Here is a 26,484-nt window from a genome sequence, read left to right on the forward strand (position 1 = left end):
TTATTTGTCTTGCTTCACTGAAGCTTCATGCCTGCTGATTAGTAACTCCTCATTTCTCCTCCCCCCACCCCTAGTAACCACCATTCCACTCTCTGATGATATGGATTTGACTATTTTAAATACCAAATATAAGAAGAATCATGCAGTATTTGTCCTTCTGTGATTGGTTTATTTCATTCAGTACAATGCCCTCGAGTTTCATCCATGTTGTCACATTGCTGAATTTCCTTCTTTTTAAAGCTAAACAGTATTGCATTATATGGACACAACACATTTTCCTTATCCATTTCATCTGCCAATGAACATTAAAAACAATAAAATAATTTGCAATTAAATAATAAACAACAATAAATACAAATATTGATAAATAAAAATTAAACATTACAAATTCTTATTCATAAACGTCTGAGAATGGGCATTTCTCACCAACCAAATGTCTACCATCCTCTCAATTCCTTTCCTTCCCTACCTCTTCTCTCTGGCCTCTTTTACTCCGTTCCAAAGTATTTACACTCCTCACACTGTCCCATGAATAAAATCTAGTATTTATTTGGGTTGCTTTGGATCTTCCTTCAGAATCTTTCCCTTTCTTTATCCTATGAGCTTTATCAAACAAGGTAGTTTCTCATGCAGTTTTCTTTTTTTTTTTTTCGGTCAAGCTGTTCTTTATTTCACGGAGAAGCCGGGGGAGGGGCTCAGTCTTTCCTGGCAGCAGCTTTCCTCATAGCGGCCAATACGTTGCTCAGCTCCTCCCGCTTCCTCTTGGCGCGGATGTGCGTCCCCACCCTTTTCTTGATAAACTTGAGGGCCCGTTTGTCCTTGGAGACCTTCAGTAACTCCATGGCGCGCCGCTCGTACGGGGCAAAGCCACACACCTCCCGAATCATGTCCCGCACGAACTTGGTGTGTTTCGTCAGACGCCCGCGGCGGCGGCTGTGCCTGGGCTTGCTCACGTTCTTGGTCACCTTGTGGCCCTTGTTGAGGCCCACGGCCATAGGGTAGCGTAGAGCCATGGCTACTGCTCTCCCGTGGCGGCCCTGGCGGAAGGGCACAGTTTTCTTCTGAAGTAGAATTCTGGAACCACTCTTAAGACAATAAAATGTTCAATTTTATTACGTGTCTTATAATTTAATGAATCCAAGTGAAAAACTGGGGGGTGTACATTGATGCAACCACTTTGAGAAACAGTTTGGCAGGACTAGATTCATGGGTGTGTAATCTGTGCTGTCATAGAGGTTTGTGAACTTAGAAGGGCCCACACTTGGTTTAATGTTTTTCTGTTGCTGTCTTGAAATTTTAATACTTTGAAAACAAGGAGCCTTGTGTTTCATTTCATTGGCCCAGAAAGCTCTATATGTGGTTCCACAGTCTGGCATTATTTAACACAGCTGAGCAAACTCAATGTTTCAGGGATTTCACTTCTAGGTAAAAACCCAACTGCAGCTCATATCTGTATTCACCAAAAGAGATTACCGAAATATTTATCTCTGCATATTGTCTATTATTCATAATAGGCAAAAATCTGGAAACAATCTGATTTTCATCACCAATGAAGAAACAAATGAATTGAGCTATATTCATACAAAGAAATACTACACAGTGAAGAAAATTCATAGTCTAGTGCTATAAATTATAGTGAACTAATACCACCAATGTAATATTAAAAAAAGAGAAAAAGAATAGTTTAAGATTCCATTTACCATAAAGTCTGAGAAGAAGCAATTTTATAAAGCTAGAGGGGAGTGTAGTGGTAGACATTATGGAAGAAAGGCTTATAAATAGTAACTGGGAGGAAACCTGGTGGGGGCCCCTGGGGTTCTGCTAATAGCCTTTCTTGACCTGGAGGGGAGTTACAAGTGTGTTAGTTTATAAAGCTATACATTTATATTTTATACACTTAAAATATTTCCTGTATGCACAAAAAATTAAAATAATGCATAGCATGGTGTTGGTACCAAGGGAAATCGGGGTGTATCTGTCTGTTGTGAGCAGGCTAGAAGCTCTTTTAAACAATCTCTGATTAAGAAACTCATTGCACTAATAGACGCTCTTCATCCGCTCTGTGAGTGCACTGTCAGATTCTTGAGACCCACTGAATGGTTGTATCTGTAAGCTTCTCTCTTATATATCATTTTGATAAACCCTCTAATTTCCACTTGGATAAGTGAACATCTATGGTAATAAAAATGTATTCATGATACTTAATTTTAAAGTAAACTATTAATAAGAATTTAAGGGAATTTTCAAGGTCCAGAGTGAGACTGTGCCTCAGTAGGAGTCTGGTATAAAGAAATAGAAATCCGGCTGGGTGCGGTGGCTCACGTCTGTAATCCCAGCACTTTGGGAGGCTGAGGCGGGCGGATCACGAAGTCAGGAGATCGAGACCATCTTGGCTAACACGGTGAAACCCCATCTCTACTACAAATACAAAAAAAAAAAAAAAATTAGCCAGGCATGGTGGCGGGCGCCTATAGTCCCCAGCTACTTGGGAGGCTGAGGCAGGAGAATGGCGTGAACCCGGGAGGTGGAGCTTGCATTGAGTCCAGATCGCACCACTGTGCTCCAGCCTGGGTGACAGAGCAAGACTTAGTCTCAAACAACAACAACAACAACAACAACAACAACAACAACAACAACAAAGAAAGAAATAGAAAGCCAACATGAATTGCTTGCCATCTCTTATCTCTAAATCTTTATGTGCCCTGTTTCATTTTTCTCAGTCTTACTTTTCTAATACTCATCTACTTGGTAAAATATGGCCATGCCAAAGTTTTCAAACTCTTGTTCCTTTAGTTCAAAAGACAAGGCAGATTGATATATTCTCAAACTTAATTCCAAATTTTGGGAAAGAAAATCCTAAAACTTGCCTCTTTTTTTTAAATCCCTGGGCCACTTTCCAAGGCTAGAAGAGAGTCATACAACAATAATATATTTATTGCAGTCCACTCTGTATAACCCCCAAAGCTTGTTTCTTAGTGCTTAAAATACACATGCATGCATAAATTCAGGAGCTGGACTTTCTTTTTTTTTTTTTTTTCCTGAATGTTCAAGTACAACCACCCTGGCTTTCTGATCAATGAATTGGCCTTGATTTATAGCACAAAGGGAACATTGACTAGCATTTTATTGAAACATAAAAAGCAGGGATAATGTTCTTATCAAATCTCCACTTATAAGAAACGTGGCATCAAATGAATGGATAAAAGGTTAATTTTTCAAAAAATTATGTTGTGATACTTGGCTATCCATTTTCGGGGAAAAATTAGTTTTTCTACTACATATCTGTCTTAGTTCACTCAGGCTGCTGTAACAAAATACGATAAACTGGGTAGCTTATAAACAACAGAAATTTATTTCTCACAGTTCTAGAGGCTGGGAAGTGAAATGAAAGATCAGGGTGATGGCAGATGTGGTGTACGGTGAGAACTCTCTTCTGGGTTGTAGACTGCTGACTTCTAGCTGCGCCTTTACATTGGTGGAAGGGTGATGCAACTCTCTGGGGCCACTTTTGTAATGGCACTAAACCCATTCATGACACCTTCACTCTTATGACCTTATCTTCCGAGGGCCCCATTTCCTAAAACCATCACTTTGGGGATTAAGACTTCAACATATACATCTTGGGGGGAACACAAACATTCAGATCATAACAACACTAGCCATTAAAAAATGCAGATAGAAAAAGTATGTAATAGTAAAAAAGTGTAAAAAACAAAGAAACCCACATGACCATAAAATATGAGATAATTTGTTTGGAAACATGGGTAAAAGAAGTGATGTTTAAACATAGTATAATATGGTTTGGCTGTGTCCCCACCCAAATCTCATCTTGAATTGTAACTCCCGCAATTCCCACATATTGTGGGAGGGACCCAGTGGGAGGTAATTGAATCATGGGGGTGGGTCTTTTCTGGGCTAGACTCATGATAGTGAATAAGTTTTATGAGAGCTGATGGTTTTATAAAGGGGTGTTTGCCTGCACAAGCTCTCTTCTCTTGTCTGCTGCCATGTGAAATGTGCCTTTCACTTTCCACCATGATTGTGAGGCCTCCCTGGCCATGTGGAACTGTGAGTCCATTAAACTTCTTTCTTTTGTAAATTGCCCAGTCTCAGGTATGTTTTTATCAGGAGTCTGAAAGTCGACTAATAATACTTAGTACAAAATAAAAAAAGTAATGGGAAAAATTAATAAATTTGATTATATCAGAATTTAAAACTTAATTAAAGACACCACATAAATTTAAAGGTTAATGTGGTAGTCAGTTTTATATGTCCATGTGGGTAAGCTATGGTTTCCTATTAGTCAATAAAACCCAATATAGGTGTTACTGTGAAGATATTTGGAAGATGATGTGGTTTGGCTCCGTGTCCCCACCCAAATCTCGTGTTGAATTTTAATTCCCAGTGTTGGAGTAGGGACCTGGTAGAAGGTGATTAGATCATGGGGGTGGGTTTCCCCCTTGTTGTTCTTGCTATAGTGAGTGAGTTCTCGTGAGATCTGGTTATTTAAAAGTGTGTATCACTTCCACCTTCACTCTCTCTCTCATCACCATGTGAAGATGTGCCTGCTTCCCCTTCACTTTCTGCCATGATTGTAAGTTTCCGGAGGCCTCCCCAGCCATGCCCCCAGTACAGCTTGCAGAACTGTGAGTCAATTAAACCTCTTTTCTTTATAAATTACCCAGTTTCAGGTATTTCTTTGTAGCAGTGTGAGAACAGCCTAATATAGAAGATTTGATTAAAGTCCATAGTAAGTTGACTTTAGTAATGAAGATTATTCTAGGTAATATAAGTGAAGTGGGCCTCATTCAATCTGTTGAAAGGCCATAAAAGAATAATTTAGGTTTTCCTAGGGGGAAGAAACTCTGTTTTATGGATAACAGCTTTAGTTTATGTCAAGAGTCCCAGCTTGCCCCTCCTCAAAGCCTGCCCTACAGATTTTAGACTTGCCTAACAAGTTCCCACAGTTGCATAAGCCAATTACTTGCAATAACTCTTTTAATATATGTCTTCTGGAGGTCATATTTCTCTTGATGAATACTGAGTGATACAACAAGTCATAGCTTGAAAGAAAATATTTGTATGTGTTATCAAAAAGGAGTAGATTTCAGACCAGGATGGTGAAGTAAGAAGTCTTGGGCCCCAATTCCCCTTACAGAAAGTTCAACTACCAACTATTCATGGACTAGAACATTCTTTCAAAAACTTTAACACCTGGAAACAAGTGTGAGACACCAGCATGACACGTAGAAATGAACAATATCTGAATTAGAAAGGTAAGAGGACTAGTCTCACTCTGACCATGCTCTCTGTCCCCCGACCCAGCACAGTGTCAGACAGAGGATTTTCCTGGACTCAGTTTCTACAACGGGGAAAGAGGACTGGGGCAAGTCATTCAGCTTCCTTAGCATTCCAAGGTCCTTCTAGGAAGCCAACTCTGATCTCACTCCATGGGGAACACGAAAATAAATAGCATGGCTTGCCTGTCCTTGGATTAAATAGAAACAAAGAAATGTGACCAGTGCACAACTCTCGATGGTAGCTCCGTGTTCCTGCCAGCTGAAGTACTGAGTCAGAGATATCAGCTAAACTTATAGCACACTTTTGAAACTGAGCTGCTTGACTTTGATGGAAATCATAATCTAGCTTGAGCCACTAGACTGTTATTCTTCCTAGCCAGCTTAGGAACCCACCCCAACTACCCTGCCCATTTAGGGAGACTCCCGCTTCCATGAATCTCAGCAAAGCAAAGGGCTACATTGGCTTTATCCAGGAAGGTAAACAGCAACTCCACATGGCCAAGAAGCCTGCCCTATAACCCTCATAGACAGGGAGATTCTCGCCTCTGCAGATCTCAGAAAAGTTAAGTGGCTCTACACCAGCCTAACCCAGAAAGGCAAGCAGTGGCTCTGAGCAGTCAAAAATCGACACAACAGTCCTGCCCAGGTAGAAAGATTCTCGCCTCTGTATTTTTTGGAGAAATATAACAGCTAGTCCTGCTTATCTGAATGTTGGACAGCCACTTATCTAAGCCAAAAGCTCACCCTACATAGCTCCACCCAGACAGCGGACAATCCCCAATTACACATTTCTTTTTTTTTTATCATTATACTTTAAGTTCTGGGGTACATGTGCACAACAAGCTGGAAAAAGGGTGCTATTGAGTAACAGAAAAACATTTGAAGGTATAAAACTCATTCATAAAAGTCAGTACACAGTCAAATTCAGAATACTATGATATTGTAACATTAGTGTGTAAATCATATCTTTAGTATGAAAGCTAAAATTCAAAACTATTGAAAATAATGATTACAATAATTTGTTAAGGAATATGCAATATAAGAAGATACAAATCATACTATCAAAAATTCAAAAGGGGGGAGAAGTTGGGTTAAAATGTAGTATTTTTTGTTGTTATTGTTTCTTTTGATAAAAGTTAAGCTGTTATCTGCTTAAAATGACCTGTTATATCTATAACAAGTTTTTTGTAAGCCTCATAATTACAACATACCAAAAATCTGTAATATATATTCAAAAATAAAAAGCAAGAAATCAACATACTACTAGAGAAAATAATTTATCCACAAAGGAAGATAGTAAGATAGGAAGAAAGGATCTATAAAACAAATAGAAATAAAACAAATGAAAATAAATGGATTAAATTCTCCAATTAAAAGACATTGAAAGGTTGAATGGATAGAATAATCAGACCAAACTATATACTGCCTATGTGAGACTCACTTCACTGGTAAGGACACACATAGACTGAAAGTAAAGGGATGGAAAAATATTTCGTACAAATGGAAATCAAGAGAGCAGGGGTAGCTTTACTTGTACCAGGTAAAATAGACTTTAAACACCATTAAAAGAAACAAAGGTCATTACATAATGATAAAACAGTCAATCCAGTAAGAGAATATAACCATCATAAATACACATTCACTCAATATCAAAGAACCTAAATATACAAAGCAAAGATTAATAAATCTAAAGGAATACATTAACTGCAATATAATATAGCAGGGGACTTCAATGCCTCACTTAGAGCAATGGCAGATCATCCAGACAGAAAATCAACAAAGAAGCATTAAATTTAATTTGCATTCTATACCAAATGGACATAACAGAGATTTACAGAACACTCCATTCAACAGCTGCAGCACAAACATTCTTCTCAAACGCACATGGAACATTCCAGGGCACATCATCTATTAGACCACAAAATAAGTCTTAACAAATTTCACATGTTTGAAATCATGTCACGTACTTGTTCTGATCATAATGGTTTAAAACTAGAAATCAGTAAGAGGAGGAAATTCAGAAACTTTACAAATACGTTATAATTAAGGAACATGCTCCTTAACAACCAATAGTCAATGAAGATATTAAAAAGAAAATTTTAAAAATTTGTGAGACAAATGAAAATGGAAACACAGCATACCAAAACCTATGGAATACGGTAAAAGTGGCTCTAATAAGGAAGTTTATAGCAGCAAACACCTAATCCAAAGCTCCCAAACAGCAAAAGAAATAATCAACAGAGTAAACAGACAACTTACAGAATGGCAGAAAATATTTGCAAACTGTGCATCCGAGAAAGTACTAATATCCAGGATCTACAAGAAACTCAACGTAATAAGAAAAAAAACACACACACACACACAAATAACTTCATTCAAAGGTAGGCAAAGGAGAGAAATTTTTCAAAAGAAGACATACAAACAGCCAAAAATTATATGAAAAATAAAAAATAAAAAACACAGATTTTGTCAAGGATTTGGAAAAAAGAGAAAGCTTATACACTCTGGGAATGTACCAGTTCTATTGAAAACAGGATATGGATTGCTCAAAAAGTTAAAAATAGAACTACCATTTGACCAGTAATCCCACTACTGGATATCTATCCAAAGGAAAAGAAATCATTATATAAAAAACGTGCCGCCACCCATATATTTTTGCAGCACTATTTATAATAACAAAGTCCTGGAATCACTCTAAGTGTGCATCAGCAGATGATTGGATAAAGAAAATGTGGCATATATATACTATGAAACTACTCAGCCATAACAAACAATGAAAATGTGTCTTTTACAGCAACATGGATGAAACTGGAAGCCATTATTTACGTGCAACAACTCAGAAACAAAGTCAAATATGCATGTTCTCACTTATAAGTAGGAGCTAAACAACGGTAGACACACACATACAGAGTGGAATAACAAACAATGGAAACTACAAAAGGTTGAAGTATGGGAGAAGAATGAGAAATGAGAAATTACCTATTGTGTACAGTTTACATTTTCAGGTAATGGTACTCAAAAATCCAGGCTTCACCACTACATAATAATCCATGTAACAAAAATGTACTCATTCCCCTAAATCTACAAAGATGAAAAGAAGAAAAAAGAAAAAAAAGTTTATATGAAAAGAAGAAAGATCTTAAATAAACAAACTAACATTACACTTCAAGAAATAGAAAAACAAGAACTAATTAAACTCACAATTAATAGAAGGGTAGAAATAATAAAGGTCAGAGCAAAAATAAATGAAATGGAGTTTGTTTTTTTGAAAAGATAAACAAATTGACATTTAGCGAGACTAAATAAAAAAAAAAGAGGAAATAACAGGTAAAAAAGAAAGACATTACAAATACAGATATACAAAAGATCATAGGAGTCTATCACAAACAATTATCTGCCAACAAATTGAATAACCCTAGAAGAAATGGATAAATTGCTGGACGCACACAACCTACCAAGACTGAATCATGAAGAAATAGGAAGTTTGAATGGACCAATAATAAGTAATAAAATTCAATCAGTAATAAAAAGTCTCCAATCAAAGAAGAGCCCCAAACTGGATTGCTTTACTGCTGAATTCTAACAAACATTTAAAGAGGAGCTAATCCTAGTTCTAATCAAACTACAAAAAGATTGAAGAAGCAGGAATTCTTGAAACTAATTCTACCAGGCCGGTGATTTTCCATTACCAAATCCAGATAAGGATGCAACAAAAATCAAAATCAGGCCAGTCATGGGATACATATAACTATGGAATGCTAAATTTGGATATGGAGTTAGAATACCTAACTGTGCAACACTTTGATTACTTTCAGCTGACCTCGTTTGATTACACCAGTTTTATGGGCCCCTGAGTGTGGTGGTGGTGGTGGTTGCAATATTGACCTGCTGGCTACGTGAAGCTGCTCAACTACCCAGTCTTCATGTCCTTTTGTGAATTATTTCTGGAAAGAAATGGATTCCTAGCTCTCAATTGTAATCTCACTGCAGAGTAATGTTGGATAATACGTCAGCCTCAAGAAAATTTCCAGATTAAATTGTCTGGGTGAGAAGTATAAAAGCGTATCTACTGGAACTGCAAGCTAATTGTGTCACATTCTTGGCTTTTTGGTTTTAAGTTACATGTTAAATGTGTATTTGAAGAAAGAGCTTTTAGTTAAAGACTGTGGGAAAAAAAGACATTTTGTCTCCCTTTCATTCTCTCAGAAATTGCTAAAGAAATAAGTTCAGTCAAAAGCTGTGCGTATGTGGGAGGGGGTAGAAAAGTGGGGAAGGGGTGATGTTCCTCCTCACTTTCAATGAAAGAGGAAATGGCTGTGTTCCCATATCCTGAACTTGTCATAAACCTGCCAAATATATGGAATGTGGCCTGGAATGAGAGAGACCATACTTAGTGCTGACCTATCTCCTCTGATCTTTAGCAGGAAATTGTAAAAGTAAATGTTATAGTCTTGAAAGGGCTAGCCAACTATTCTTTGATTAAAGTGAAGTGAGCTAGAGAGATCGATGGGCAACCAGAGAATATAACAAAGATCTAAAGTAAAGGGGGGAAACATGATAGCAAATTGTTTCTCATATCTGAGATCTAGCTCCTAGTTAGGGGAAAATGCTTGGGGGAGGAGGAAAGTAAAGATGGAATATTTCCAGATAACAACCAAGAGAACTTGTGGATTGAGGAACATTGCAATTTCTTAAACAGAGAAAACTGCAGAGACATTTTTTCAGACCAGAAAAAAAAAACAAAAACAAAAAACCCAAACCAAATCAAAACAAAACAAAAAAAAGAAACAGATTTTGTAAAAGAATGATTGAGACAATAACCCTAATCAAAATTCAAAATTCTGTTTCTGTCTTTCCCACAATAATTTTAAACAACAATGTTGAACTTATTAAAACAAAACTATGAGAAGAAATAGACCAGTTTGAGATACATTTCTAAAAAGGGCACGTACATTATAAGAAGAAAAACCCATGGAAAAGCAGACTTGTTAAGGGAAAAGTTTTCTATATTAAAAAAATTACAAATAAAAGGAGCTTTTAAGAACTCAAAAAAGGCATACAATAATTCAAGGAAGAAATTGTAAAAAATAGATGGAGATTAAGATCCAACTAGTAGTGCTTGAGAATAAAATGAGAGAGAGAGAAAAAATAGACATATTGCAGAGATGATGCTACTGCCTCTGGTTAGAATGTAGAAAGAAGTAAAAAGCCTATGGTCCCATCATAGCAAGAAATCCCAGATCCACAACACACACACACACACACACACACACACACACACACACACACACACTTCTTTGAGCACTTCTTTAAAGCCATCTAAGAACTGTGGATATAAAGTAGAATAAAGGAGTCTATAGAAGTCTAAAGATTTCAGAAGAATGATCACTTTCTAGGTTTCTATGTCAGATAGAACTGGAGGATACTTCCATACTTTGGAGCAATTGCAGAGATTGCGGGCTGGGTGGGCAGAGGAGCAAGTCTTTCATTGGTTGGAGAGAAACCTATCAGCTTTTGATGAAGTATAAAGATAGCATGCTGGACATAAAACTGGAAGAGCCCCAAATGCCAAGTAAGTCCTCTCTGGACAGTAATTTTTTCACATGTAAATTTTGCCAGGTAAGTACACACTGGAAAAAAGTCTGAAAAAGATAAACAGATTTACAATCTTGAAATATCACAATTTTGAAATCTCACTGTCTTGCTTCTCATGGTCTTGCAACCTCACAGTCACAAATTCCTGTTGTCTAAGGTCTTAAAGTATTTCATTAGTTGGAGAGAAACCAATCAAATTTTGATGAACTAAAACATACTTGTATATGTATAAGTATATACATATACCTTAATAAGTGTATATATTCTTATATAAGAATGTGTGTGTATATGTATTACTCTAATATATATATGTGTGTGTGTACAAATCAATGGCTATGTTGTTTAGTGGCATGATTACTTTGGTGGGGCCTTAGAAATTTAAGCACCAAAAGTCTAATAAGACTTCTATTTTCTTTCAGCCTAGGATCCAATTTCCTGTGTTGCCACAGGGCTGATATCTTTGATCTATTAAAATCTGCATTGGTATAGGCAGGTGGCAGCTATGGTTGGATTCTGTTCAACTGTGTCTTTAATCACTTTGAATATAAGGCAAGGCTCTCTCTCTAGGAGGGCTTAAGGACAGAGCACCATCAAACTTCAATATGAGAGTCTTTAAGACTAAGAGACCTTGAGATCTCAATATTGCAAGACTGTGAGACTGTAAGGCAGCACGCTGTTATGATTTTGAATAACAAAAGACTGTATACACACAAACACATATACACACAATCCAGATGTTAGATTTAGCAGGCAGACTTTAAAATAACTTATAGCTATTTTTAAAAATTCATAGGGTAAAGAAATAGACAATTTCTTTCTTTCTTTTTTTTTTTGAGACGGAGTCTCGCTCTGTTGCCCAGGCTGGAGTGCAGTGGCCGGATCTCAGCTCACTGCAAGCTCCACCTCCCGGGTTGACGCCATTCTCCTGCCTCAGCCTCCCGAGTAGCTGGGACTACAGGCGCCCGCCACCTCGCCCGGCTAGTTTTTTGTACTTTTTAGTAGAGACGGGGTTTCACCGTGTTAGCCAGGATGGTCTCGATCTCCTGACCTCGTGATCCACCTGTCTCGGCCTCCCAAAGTGCTGGGATTACAGGCTTGAGCCACCGCGCCCGGCCGACAATTTCAAGAGATATTTGAATGTATAAAATAGAACAAAATTGAAATCTAATTTAGAACTGAAAAGCAAAATGTATTTAAAATTAAAAAATTTATAGATTTGCATTAGCTTGGACATTGTAGAATAAATTACAAGTAAATAACACGTCAAAATAAACTATTCAACATAAAGCACAGAGAGAAATAAATTGATCAAATTGAACAGAGTCTCAGTGAGCTGTGGGAAGTTACAAGTAGTTTCACATTCGTATGATAGGAATATTGGATAGAAAAGAGAAAATGAAAGAATATATTTAAAGAGATAATGATTATATGTCTTTAAAAATTTTAAGAAAGGCCAGGTACAGTGGCTTGTGCATGTAATCTCAGCACTTTGGGAGGCTGAGGCAGGGGGACTGCTTGAGCCTAGGAGTTTGAGACCAGCGTGGGCAACATAGGGAGACCTCATCTCTAGCCAGGCACATGGTGGTGCACACCTGTGGTCCCAGCTACTCAGAAGGCTGAGTTGGGAGGATCATTTGCATCTGGGAGGTCAATGCTGCAGTGAGCCATGATTGTGCTACTGCATTCCAGCCTGGGTGACAGAGCAATATTATGTCTCAAAAAAAAAAAAAAGAAAGATACAAACCCACAAATCCAAGGAGGATGACCAATATAGCAAGATGATTACAAGGAAAACTGTTTTTAGGCACTTCACGGTCAAAATGCTGACAACCACAGGTTTACAGAAAATTTTCAAAGTATTCAGAAAAATAAGACACTTTACATATAGGGTTACCGTGATAAGGATGATGGCTGTCTTTTCATCTGAAATAATGAATGCCAGAAGATAATGGAAAAACATCTTTTAACTGCTGAATGAGTTAACAACAACAAAAAAAAGAAATCCTTAAAAATAAAGAAAAATTGAGTTTCGGATAAATGAAACTCATGCTAATATACTGCCAATAGAACTGCCCTACAGAAAAATTCTAAAGTAATCTTTTCAGGTTGAGGAGAAATGATAGCAGATATAAACTTGAACCTAGAGGAGAAGGGATTATATGCATCTGGAAATAGTCAACATGTAGGGGGCATAAATAATTATGTTTTTAAAATGTTCTTATTTTTTATTTAAGAAAATTGATTATTTAAAACAAGGTATTTATCTATTTTCTCACTGCTATAAAGATACTACCCAAGACTGGGTAATTTATGAAGAAAAGAAGTTTAAGTGACTCACAGTCCTGCATGGCTGGGGAGGCCTCAGAAAACTTACAATCATGGCGGAAGGCGAAAGGGAAGCAGGGACATCTGACATGGCAGCAGGAGAGAAAGACAGCAGGGGAAACTGCCACTTTTAAACCGTCAGATCTTGTGAGAACTCCCTCACTATCATGAAAACAGCTTGGAAAAAATTGCCCCCATGATCCAATCACCTCCCACCAGATCCCTCCCTTGACACATGGGGATTACAATTTGAGATGAGATTTGGGTGGGGACACAGAGCCAAAACAAATCAAGCAATAATAAAATAGTGTAAGATTTACATACTGAAGTAAAATATTTGACCACAGTGCCACAGATAATGCAAAGTAAATAATGGAATTGTAAATAATATTCACATGCTCGCTTCAGCAGCACATATACTAAAACTGGAATGATACAGAGAAGATTAGCATGGCCCCTGCGCAAGGATGACACGCAAATTTGTGAAGCGTTCCGTATTTTTTCAACAAAATTGATAGACCATTAGCAAGACTAATAAAGAAGAAAAGAGAGAAGAATAAAGAAGAGAAGAGAGAAGAATCAAATAGATGCAGTAAAAAATGATAAAGGGGATATCACCACCAACCCCACAGAAATACAAACTACCATCAGAGAATACTATAAACACCTCTATGCAAATAAAATAGAAAACCTAGAAGAAATGGATAATTTCCTGGACACTTACACTCTCCCAAGACTAAACCAGGAAGAAGTTGAATCCCTGAATAGACCAATAGCAGGCTCTGAAATTGAGGCAATAATTAATAGCCTACCAACCAAAAAAGTCCAGGACCAGACGGATTCACAGCCGAATTCTACAAGAGGTACAAGGAGGATCTGGTACCATTCCTTCTGAAGTGATTCCAATCAGTAGAAAAAGAGGGAATCCTCCCTAACTCATTTTATGAGGCCAACATCATCCTAATACCAAAGCCTGGCAGAGACACAACAAAAGAAGAGAATTTTAGACCAATATCCCTGATGAACATCGACGCAAAAATCCTCAATAAAATACTGGCAAACCAAATCCAGCAGCACATCAATAAGCTTATCCACCATGATCAAGTAGGCTTCATCCCTGGGATGCAAGGCATGCAAGGCTGGTTCAGCATACGCAAATCAATAAACGTAATCCAGCATAGAAACAGAACCAAAGACAAAAACCACATGATTATCTCAATAGATGCATAAAAGACCTTTGACAAAATTCTACAGCCCTTCATGCTAAAAACTCTCAATAAATTCGGTATTGATGGAACGTATCTCAAAATAATAAGAGCTATTTATGACAAACACACAGCCAATATCATACAGAATGGGAAAAACTGGAAGCATTCCCTTTGAAAACTGGCACAAGGCAGGGATGCCCTCTCTCACCACTCCTATTCAACATAGTGTTGGAAGTTCTGGCTAGGGCAATCAGACAAGAGAAAGAAATAAAGCGTATTCAGTTAGGAAAAGGGGAAGTCAAATTGTCCCTGTTTGCAGATGACATGTTTGTCTATTTAGAAAATCCCATCGTCTCAGCTCAAAATCTCCTTAAGCTGATAAGCACCTTCAGCAAAGTCTCAGGATACAAAATCAATGTGCAAAAATCACAAGCATTCTTATACACCAGTAACAGACAGACAGAGATCCAAATCATGAATGAACTCCCATTCACAATAGCTTCAAAGAGAATAAAATACTTAGGAATCCAACTTACAAGGGATGTAAAGGACCTCTTCAAGGAGAACTACAAACCACTGCTCAGTGAAATAAAAGAGGACACAAATAAATGGAAGAACATCATTCCATGCTCATGGATAGGAAGAACCAATATTGTGAAAATGGCCATACTGCCCAAGGTAATTTATAGATTCAATGCCATCCCCATTAAGCTACCAATGACTTTCTTCACAGAATTGGAAAAAACTGCTTTAAAGTTCATGTGGAACCAAAAAAGACCCCGCATTGCCAAGTTAATCCTAAGCCAAAAGAACAAAGCTGGAGGCATCACGCTACCTGACTTTATACTACAAGTCTACAGTAACCAAAACAGCATGGTACTGGTACCAAAACAGAGAAATAGACCAATGGAACAGAACAGAGTCCTCAGAAATAATATCACACATCTACAGCCGTCTGATCTTTGACAAAACTGACAAAAACAAGAAATGGGGAAAGGATTCCTTATTTAATAAATGGTGCTGGGAAAATTGGTTAGCCATAAGTAGAAAGCTGAAACTGGATCCTTTCCTTACTCCTTATACGAGAATTAATTCAAGATGGATTAGAGACTTAAATGTTAGACCTAAAACCATAAAAACCCTAGAAGAAAACCTAGGCAATACCATTCAGGACATAGGCATGGGCAAGGACTTCATGACTAAAACACCAAAAGCAATGGCAACAAAAGCCAAAATTGACAAATGGGATCTAATTAAACTAAAGAGCTTCTGCACAGCAAAAGAAACTATCATCAGAGTGAACAGGCAACCTACAGAATGGGAGAAAATTTTTGCAATCTACTCATTTGACAAAGGGCTAATATCCAGAACCTATAAAGAACTCAATCAAATTTACAAGAAAAAACAACCCCATCAAAAAGTGGGCAAAGGATATGAACAGACACTTCTCAAAAGAAGACATTTATACAGCCAATGGACACATGAAAAAATGCTCATCTTCACTCACCATCAGAGAAATGCAAATCAAAACCACAATGAGATACCATCTCACACCAGTTAGAATGGCAATCATTAAAAAGTCAGGAAACAACAGGTGCTGGAGAGGATGTGGAGAAATAAGAACACTTTTACACTGTTGGTGGGACTGTAAACTAGTTCAACCATTGTGGAAAACAGTGTGCTGATTCCTTGAGGATCTAGAACGAGAAATACCATTTGACCCAGCCATCCCATTAATGGGTATATACCCAAAGGATTATAAATCATGCTGCTCTAAAGACACATGCACACATATGTTTATTGCGGCACTATTCACAATAGCAAAGACTTGGAATCAACTCAAATGTCCATCAGTGACAGATTGGATTAAGAAAATGTGGCACATATACACCATGGAATACTATGCAGCCATAAAAAGGATGAGTTCGTGTCCTTTGTAGGGACATGGATGCAGCTGGAAACCATTCTTAGCAAACTATCACAAGAACAGAAAACCAAACACCGCATGTTCTCACTCATTGGTGGGAATTGAACAATGAAAGCACTTGGACACAGGAAGGGGAACATCACACACCAGGGCCTATTGTGGGGAGGGGGGAGGGGGAAGGGACAGCATTAGGAGATATACCTAATGGAAATGATGAGTTAATGGGTAGAGCACACCAACATGGCACATGTATACGTATGTAACAAACCTGCCGTTGTGCACATGTACCCTAGAACTTAAAGTATAATAATGATAATAAAATAATATTCACTAAGTGTATAATATTAACTCAAAGCAGACTGTGGTAAGTTAAGGATGTATATTATAATCCCTAGAGCAAGAATTAGAACGTATAAATTAGCAAAGCTGGAAATTCAGTTGAAGCCTGGTGTAATGTTGCATGCCTGTAGTCCTAGCTACTCAGGAGGCTGAGGCAAGAGTATTGCCCAAGTCCAGGAGTTAGAGACTACAGTGAGCCATGATTGTGCCATTGCACTCCAGCCTGGGTGACAGAATGAGATTCTGTCTCTAAAAAAATAGAAAAGAAAATAATACCATATAAATGTAATTGAGAAAATAAAATACTATAAAAACTCAATACTCAAACCAAAACAAGAGAGGAAATGAGTACAAAATGTAAGAAATACAATGAGCAAGAAAATAAAATTGCAAATGGTAGGCTAAAACCTGACTACATAAATAATTACATTAAAGTAATGGATTCAAACCTGAAATTATAATACAGAGACAGAGAATTAAACAAAGTAAGGCCACACTATAAACTATCTAAATATAAAGACTGGTCTGGGTACGGTGGCTCACGCCTGTAATCCCAGCACTTTGGGACGCTGAGGTGAAAGGATCATGAGGTCAGGAGTCCAAGACCAGCCTGACCAACATGGTGAAATCTTGTCTCTACTAAAAATACAAAAATTAGCCGGGTGTGGTGGTGTGTGCCTGTAATCCTAGCTACTCAGGAGGCTGAGGCAAGTGAATCACTTGAATCCGGGAGGCGGAGGTTGCAGTGAGCTGAAATTGTGCTACTGCACTCCAGCCTGGGTGACAGAGGGAGACTCTGCATCGAAAAAAAAAAATTATATATATATATATATATATATATATATATATATGTATGTATGAAGACTAAGAAGTTGAAATTAAGGACGAAAACAGACTCAACATTTAAACATTAAGCAATAAAAAAATTTGTGTTGTGGTCATAATATCAGAAAAAGTAGATTTTAAGACAAGGAGCATTACAAGAGATAATGAGTGATATTTTGCAATAAGTGGTTAATTTATTGGGAAAGCATAAGAGTCTTAAGTATATATAAGAAAACCTCAAAATACATGATGCAAGAGCTGTCAGAACTAAAGGAAAGAAGAGATGAACCCAAGAACATAGTTGCAAATTTTAATATCCTTGTGATGGTTAATTTTATGTATAAGCTTGACTGGGCCACTAGATATTCAGATATCTAGTTAAACATTATTTCTGGGTGTGTCTGTGAGTGTTTCTAGAAGAGATTAGCATTTAAATCAGTGAATTGAGTAAAGAAGGTTGCCCTCTTCAATGTGGGTGGGCAACCAATCTGTTGACGGCCTAACTAGAACAAAGAGACAGAGGAAGGGAGAATTTGTTCTCTCTGCCTGACTGAGCTTGGACATCAGTCTTCTCCTGCCTTGGACTGTGTTTATACCATCTGTGCAGCTGGTTCTCAAGCCTTTGGACTTGGACTGGAACTTGAACTATTGGTTCTGTTGTTTCTCAGGCTTCAGTCTCAGGCTGGAACTACACCACCAGCTTTCCTGAGTCTGCAGCTTGCAGATACGTATTGCAAGACACATATTACAGCTCAGCCTCCATAATTCATAAGCCAATTCCTCCAATTACTCATAATTCTCTCTCTCTACATATATATATTTATATATAAAAATTTAAAATATATAATATATAATTTTTACATTATATATTTATATTTTAAATTAAATCACATATTTTATATCATAATCTATAATTTTTATATAATATATAATATTTTAAAAAGTATAATCTGTGTCTGTTTAGGCTACTGTCATAAACCTTTACTACCATAAACTGGACAGCTTATAGACAACAGGAATTTATTTCTCACAGTTCTGGAGGCTGGAAAGTCCAAGATCAAGGCACAGGCAGAGTCAGTGTCTGGTGAGAGCCTGTCCATTAAGGTGTTCTAAGCAAAAGAGCGTTCTTTTCTAAGAACTTTTTAGCGTACAATGTTGACCAGCTGAATAAAATTCAGCCACCTTAAAAACGATTATAATTTCTTTTTTCACTGAAGTAATCTTACCTGCCTGAAGTCATGGGATTAAATATTATCCTGGAGATTCATCTCATGATTGCAGGTGGCTTTAAGTGAATGATTAAACGGCTATTCTTAATCTCCTATTGTCCACTTCTGAAGAAGTTTTCCTAAGAAAAACCCTGACTTACTTCTTTAGTAGGGGTTGTGCTATTATTGTCATAGATGTAAATGCTGTACAATTGTTCTATTCCTTTCTCTTGAAATTACAACCTGACTTTAAGCTCTGCTGTTTTATTACCTTTTTTTCCTCTTGGAAACACCTTAAATCTTCAGGAGAGTCCTAGGAATATTCAATTAAAACTCTGCATAATGACTCTTTAGGCAGTCACCAGGGGAGTACTAATGCAGAAACCATGAGAACAGCTTATCTTAGAGTTGTCAAATATACCTGAAAATCATATAATGAGTGGATTGATATTGCACGTAAGACTGAGAGTAACGGGAATTTTGATTTGCCCTCAGAAACGATGTGCTTTAGGGAAAAAATTGCTTGCTTTTTGGGAATAGACTTTTATAAAAACCTGAAGTGTTGTGAAGCAAGTCAGGGGATTTGGGTTCCAGGGCTTGCACGCTCACTTAGTAATTCTATGATTAGATATCTTCAGTCCTTTATTTGCCAATAATTTGTGAGGCTGTTTTGAGGATTAAACAAGGATGTCTCAGAAAAGAGCTTCAGAAATATATTAAAGCCCATCTATCTATTTGTTTGACTGAATGCCTTTGATCCTGGAGGAAAAAGTTTTGAGGAGTTCATATAACGTCCAGGGAGTCTTTTCATATGTTCTATGGGGATTGCAGGCTAGGAGTAATGAGTCAAAAGAGAAGCATCTCCATCTGATATAGTTTGAATATTTGTCTGCATCCAAATCTCATGTTGAGATGTCATCCCCAGTGTTGGAGATGGGGCCCGGTGGGCAGTGTTTGGATCATGGGGGTGGGTCCTTCATGAATAATTTGGGTCATCTCCTTGGTGATAAGTGAACTCTTGCTCTGAATTCACATGAGATCTAGTCTTTTAAAAATGTGTGACACTGGCTGGGCTCAGTGGCTCAAGCCTGTAATCCCAGCACTTTGGGAGGCCGAGATGAGTGGATCACGAGGTCAGGAGATTGAGACCATCCTGGCTAACATGGTGAAACCTTATCTTTACTAAAATATACAAAAAACTAGCCGGACGAGGTGGCGGGTGCCTGTAGTCCCAGCTACTCAGGAGGCTGAGGCAGGAGAATGGCATGAACCCAGGAGGCAGAGCTTGCAGTGAGCCGAGATCCGGCCACTGCACTCCAGCCTGGGCAACAGAGCGAGACTCCGTGTCAAAAAAAGAGAACAAAAACAAAAACCAAAAAAATGTGTAACACCTCCCCTCACTCTGTCTCTCATGCTTCTTCTCCTGCCATGACACGCCTGCTCCACCTTTACCTTATGCCATGATTGAAAGCCTCCTGAGGCGTCCCCAGAAGCAGATGCTAGCACTATGCTTCCTGCACAGCCTGCAGAACTTGTGAGCTAATTAAACCTCTTTTCTTATAAATTACCTAGTCTCAGATATTTCTTCATAGCAATACAAGAACAACCTAATATACCATCCTTCCAATCTTTATATCAGTTTCTTAGTCTGTTTGGGCTGGCATAACAAAAATATCAAAGACGAGATGGCTTATAAGCAACATAAATTTATTTATCACAGTTCTGCAGGCTGCGAAGTCCAAGATCAAGGCACCAGCATATTCAGTGTCTGGTGAGGGCCCACTTCTGGTACCTTAGAGAACTATCTTCTCACTGTGTTTTCATATGGCAGAGGGGCCAGAACATTATCTGGGGTTTCTTTTATGAGTACACTAATCCCATTCAAGAGGGCTGTGTCCTTATGACCTGAACTCCTCAAAGGCCTCATCCCAAATATATCACACTGGGGATTAGGTTTCAACATATGAATTAAATCAGATAGTTGACAATTGCCCTGGATTTTCCTCTCTGATTCGCCAACTCTATCTAATAAATCATTATGCTCTATCAACCGTGCCTCTTGGATATCTCTGGAGTCTACTTGAAAGGCTCCACCTTGACCACCACCACCATGTTTAAGTCATAAGCATGTACCATATCTAGTTTCATGTCAGTCTATTCTTCAGTTTCAGAATGATTTTAATAAAATAAACATTGGATTATATACCTTTTTTACTTAAAATCTTTTGATGCTCCCTCCATCAAGATAGAGTTTAAACTTCATACTCTTCTTACGTGTTTCCTGATCTTGCTCTTGCTTCCTTTGTATCTTCATCTCTATTCTCCTCCATGTTTTGTGCATCAGGCAGTAGGAAACCACACAGGGTACGTTGTTATAATGTTATGAAGAAAATCCATTGTGATAGGACTGTGAATAGTAGAAATTGGAGGTCTTTTTTTTACCTTTTCTATATAAGTCTTTTGTATTGCTCATATTCTGTAAACCAGAATCTTTATCTTCTGTTCAATAACCACAAAGCGCTAAAGGGTCCAAGCTATTAAAAGAGATGATGGTGCAAGAAATAGAGACAAAGTCCACATTATAAAAATAACAAAATATAAAATAATAAAATATAAAAATAATACAAATAATCTCTTAGTGCAAATTAGTTCTCAAATCTAATCAAATAAAACTTAAGAGATTTCGGGACCTAAATATTGTTTGTGAAGAAAGTGTTTGGGACTTGGGAATGTCTGTTTGACCTTACCTTTTAGGTAGCATTTTTTTTCTTTATAAATACGCCTCAGAACTGGAACTTCAAAAAATATTGATTTAAACTTTTTCTTCAGAGGGAAATGTCTTCATCAATTAGTACAGATTGTTATTGATGTTTCCAAGAAATTTTACAACTTTTTTTTTGGCAGTATACTCCACAGTCTCAACATCAAGGCCAAGAGTTTTTTTCTTATGCCTAACCAAGCCCTCCCTCCCTCTTTCTAATTTTAGTACATTTCCTCTCATCATTTCCTTGGTCAAGATGAAGAATAATTTGGTTTGTTTTTTTTACTCACTATAACATTTGTTATTAAATTTCCTCATGGGCTTTTCTTCTCCAGAGGAAGTGATCCCAGTGCCTTTATTCTTTTCTCCAAATGATAGTTTTTTATTTTTCTCATTATATTTTATGTTTTTTGCCTTTCTGTATCCCCTCTCAAATTTCTTCACATTCATGTCAACTGCAGAGACAAACACTGGGCACAGTATTCTATTAAGGTCAGACCATTGCCAAAAAAGAAGTGGAAGGTTGTTTCCTAGCTCTTGGCAAGTGACACTACTGTTAATATATCCTGGTATTATACTACTTCTCCCAACCCCCTTCCAATAACATTATCTTCAAAAGCATTTGTTCAATGTCTGTGTGCAGAGCCAGCTTTTAGAAGCATCAAAAGAAATTCAGATGGTCATCTGTTTCCATCAGACACTTGGTAGGAATAGGCATCCAGTGTTGAAAGCCAGAGGGATGCAAAGAAGGAAGATGATTGTAAAACCAAAGTTAAGATTTTCTCAGTGGAAGTTAGTAAGAAGGCAGTCTAAGATGCTAGTTTTGTCTAAAATGGCTGGAAATAAATACCAGGAGAGAGAAGTGCAACAAAGGCAGGTTTACTTTGCAACAAGCCTTTGATAATAGAATTCAGTTCATTCTCTGTATAGAGAGGAAATGTACATGGTATTTGAATGCAAACTTGATGGCCCTTTCTTGGTCCAGAGTGGTTCAGTGTATTCCTTTGTTTTGTTGCAAGATTGGGGGACTCAGCCTGATTTCTTTGTCTTCTCTGGCTGACACTACTCTGTCCCATGGATATTCTTCCTCCCCTTAGGACTCTTCAGCTTGCTCTTTCTTTTTTGCCTCTAAAGACAAAACTACACAATGTCCTTCTATGTAAAGGATATAATCACCCCCACTAGAAGGAAATAAGGAAAAAGGGAGATTTTTTAAAAAGGAGGAGGAAGGTACATAGTTCACAAAAAGTGGCCCCTGAGATGAACGAACTATATACTACAAAATATTTCTGCCCCCAGCTTCAGTCCTGGGTGTCAAGTATTCTAAACCTATTGAATCTTTCTGCCTGTGCTCTTAGAAGTAATCAAGGACAGGTCATGGAATAAAAATAACACAGTAATGAATCTGGTCCCTAATATCTCTGAGGCTTCCCAATCAAGTTTACTCTGTCCACTAAGTTTTTGGTATTTTAATTTCCTCAGTATTTCTCAATGTCTATTGTGAGTATATAGTTTGATATTGTGAGGACATAGTTTAAGGAACTCTGTCTTCTAAATTAACAAGGCATTTGGGATCCAGAAAAGATCCGGAAATTCTATACTCTGACTTTTGATGAAAATCTTGGATTCTGATCATCGATATTAACTTGAGAAAAATTCTCATTTTCCAAATACATATGAAGTAAATAAAAAAAGAAATGGGCAGAGAGTGCTCATAGGCTGTAACGTTTATTACAAGCAAGAAAAACAACTAGTGTTACAAAGAATACATTTAACTTGCCCCTAGGAAATTAATCTTATTTTCCTTTTTTACTTTCCAAAAGTTCACAGACTGAGTCAGTTGGCATTTATATTTGTAATTTAGAGAAAGTAGGTCTTCTCATGAAAAAGAGAAAATTATTTTCCTGCATTTCCATACTTAGGACAGTTTGGATGTTACTTTAAAATGTTAGTTTAAATTTAAAAGGTGATTCAATGTTCTAACAAATACACCCAGTGTAATTATATTTATAATTTTCAGGAAATTAAAATGTAATTACTGCCCTTATGAAGATATTAGTTTCTGTGCTGTGAAATATTATCTAAAACGTCAGTGGCATCAGTACTGATGTGGGCATTGGTGAACAGTGCGGGGGTGATAGAAGAGCAGATGATTATGAGATGAAGAGTTGATGGAGAAGCCTGTCCTGTGTTGGATGATGTAGCTGGGTATAACGTATGTATTTGCCCCTCAGCATGCCTCAGGGATACACTAGGCTTCTCCATGATACAGCAAACAAGGGGTTAATGCCTAGAAACAGGGTCTTTCTAAGACCCTGAACACCAGGAGCACTACTGGTATCCAAGCTTATTGGATTCAGCATATTTTGGGCAAGTTGACAGAAATTCAGCTGGCCTGAATTTTCTTGTGTAAAAGTTGAGAATAATTATTAAATAAATATTCTAGTTTCTCAGCCACTATGATATATTAAGTCCTTCAGTTAAGAGTATGTTGGATGATACATTAAATGACTCCTCAAACACCAATATGCCTAGCATGCAATGCTGCTTTCAAGGCTCTATTGAGTGCCCTGGCCAAGTTCAGTAACATGTCCCTGATTTTCAGATCTGAGGAAGATTTTTTCAGTTCTCATCTTAACTTTCCAGAGACATTTGATATGATTGGCTGCTCCTTGTTTTGAAACCTTTCTTGGCATTCCAGAAGCCAAGTTTTTGTCTCTTTGCTCACCAACTGTCATTCCTGTCTCCTTCACCAGATTCTCTTATTCTGTTATCTCCTCAAATTTGGTGTTTTTCAGAATCTGTTCTTGGTCTTTTCCTTTTCTTACAGGATAATGGACTATTATCTGTTTCCATGATTTTAACCCATTCCTACACATTGATGGCTCCCCGGTCATTCTCTCTTCTCCAGGAGTCTCTTGATCAACATTCCTCAATTCCCTGTTCAGTCCCCCAAACCTGAAAGCTTTTCTCTACATGCCTCCCACATTCAATTAGTCTTCAAAAAATAATACTTGTTTTTATTTCTCAGGTTTGTACTCTGCTGTGTTTACTTCTCACCGGAGTTAGTTCAGGTCTTCATCTTTTTTTTATGTTTTACTTTCTTTATTATTTCAATAACATTCAAACTCAACTACATTATGTTTGCTTCTTGGTCTCTCTCTAAGACATACAAAGACATGCCTTTGTCATCCCCTATATTCCTAGTGCGTAATAGTATCTGCTACATAGTAGGTATTCTATAAATGCTTACTGACTAAACAGTACACTGTATCTGGATGTTCCTTCTTTGGGGAACATTGTTTTACCTCTCTCCCTATGCATAAGACTTCAGTGTTGCTGTAGCCTGTTCTCTTACCACTTCTTTATACCTGAGAATTAAACTCATAACTGTTGAAGTGTCAGTTGCCCATATGCATATCAGTTCAGCTAGTGCTACCTAAAAGCAAGTTTGGCCCGCAGTGAGCATCTTGTTGTAAATGATCAGTTTTGAAAGGTTCCTCTGGGAATCTAATTAATCTCTGTGAGTAGGGACATCTTGCACTGCTGCTTTCCAAGAAGCTGCCAGATGGCTCACAGAAAAGTTTCATTATTTAAAATCTTTACAGAAGCATCCAGGGAAAATGTTGTGGGCAAATATTCAAACCAGATAAGTAAGTGAAGCAGTGGCTAGGGGAAGGATATAATTTAACTTACCTATCCCCAGCTGAGGCTTACCTGCTTCTAAGCATAGAGAAGTCTGATTTACTGACTCATTCCAGTTCCTGAATGGTGATTGTTAATCCCTAAGAGCCATCTCCACTGAGCAGGCTGCAAACAAATCCTTTAACAAAACCTTTAACAAAACTTTTAAAAGATGTCTTAGAGATGGGATTAAATTGCTAATATGATTTTTGTTAATGAAAGACTAATGGATGGTAACAAAGTGGCTCTCAAATATGAACAAGCTTTGGGTGATAAATGCTTAGTACAAGAGAGGTTACGAAAAGAATGGACAACAGTGAATGGGCTTATTTGGAGAAGAAAGGGTCTAGTATTTGCTCCCCTGAGGTTTTCACTGTTTCTTCTTCAGTCTTTAATGTGACCACATCAAAAGGGCTTGAGATGTTAGAAATAATTGGAAGCAAGACAAATTCAATTCCATGAACAGAAGTTTCTAAGAATTTTCCTTGTCCTAGGTAGATCAAACTACACCAGTAAATTCAAGTTCTTCCAGACATGCAGCTGGATTACACCACAGGTCGGTGGCTAAATGTTTAGGGACCTATTTTCAAGGGTGTGGGAAAGCAGGAATACTTGCATTTCTTTATACTTTTCTCAAACCTATGGGATCAAGACCATTTATCCTCTTAAAGATGTAACCTAAACTTATCCTGAAAGCTCTGGATGATGCATTTTGGAGCATATAAATAGCTAAATAGCTTATTTTTTTTCCTTGATAAATTGGACCATTGTCTAATATGAAGCATTGAGGGTGGAATCAATGCTATTTCATTGTGCTAGATGAGAGGTCAGGTTTTAAGTATACACATTTTTGGTCTGAAAGACAGTTTTATCATGAGCTGAAGGTAGATTTGGGCAGTGATTCTGAAACATGGATTCTCTTGAGTTCTTTTCCAGGAGTCTGATACAGATGGACAAGCTGACCCCGAGGATGTGTCTGTGCTGTCTGGGGTGGGGTGGCTCCCTGGCCATCTGTGAGTAATTACACATAATATCTATACCTGGGAACAAGGAGTTATTTTATTACCAGATGTGACCATTAAAAAGATACTTTCAAAAATACTGGTGGGAAGCCAGCAAGCTGATAAAGTGATATTCTTTTCCCTAAAATATAAAAAGCTTTGAGAAAATAAATTATCACAAATATAGTGGGTGGTTAATACATCTAGTGAGAACTGTTGTTAAGAGGTAACACTTCCTTCATGGAAAGGTAGTTAAGTAATTCTTCCCAAAAGGGTTGACAGTGAAAAGAGTTTTCTTCATTCATTCTCTT

At 37.5% G+C, this 26,484-nt stretch overlaps 2 protein-coding genes and 1 non-coding gene across 4 annotated transcripts in view; 2 read left to right on the plus strand and 1 right to left on the minus strand.

Annotated features, from left to right (window-relative positions):
• The window catches only part of LOC105498531 (chondrolectin), a 456,577-nt gene that overhangs the window by 118,074 nt on the left and 312,019 nt on the right, over nt 1-26,484 (plus strand). The window lies entirely within an intron of this gene.
• Nucleotides 650-1,045, minus strand: LOC105498530 (large ribosomal subunit protein eL36-like). Its single transcript, XM_071094106.1, has one exon. The coding sequence runs from the start codon at nt 1,011-1,013 to the stop codon at nt 696-698; it is 318 nt and encodes a 105-aa protein (XP_070950207.1). The 5' UTR covers nt 1,014-1,045; the 3' UTR covers nt 650-695.
• LOC112429637 (U6 spliceosomal RNA) lies at nt 13,616-13,722 on the plus strand. The gene has a single exon (XR_003021906.2). It is a non-coding gene; the product is annotated as a U6 spliceosomal RNA (small nuclear RNA).

The sequence above is a fragment of the Macaca nemestrina genome, chromosome 4 (assembly GCF_043159975.1).
Source record: "Macaca nemestrina isolate mMacNem1 chromosome 4, mMacNem.hap1, whole genome shotgun sequence".
Classification (NCBI taxonomy): domain Eukaryota; kingdom Metazoa; phylum Chordata; class Mammalia; order Primates; family Cercopithecidae; genus Macaca; species Macaca nemestrina.

What these genes read in the sequence shown, in the direction of transcription:
- LOC105498530 (XM_071094106.1), bottom strand. Translation starts at nt 1,013, where the DNA reads ATGGCTCTACGCTACCCTATGGCCGTGGGCCTCAACAAGGGCCACAAG.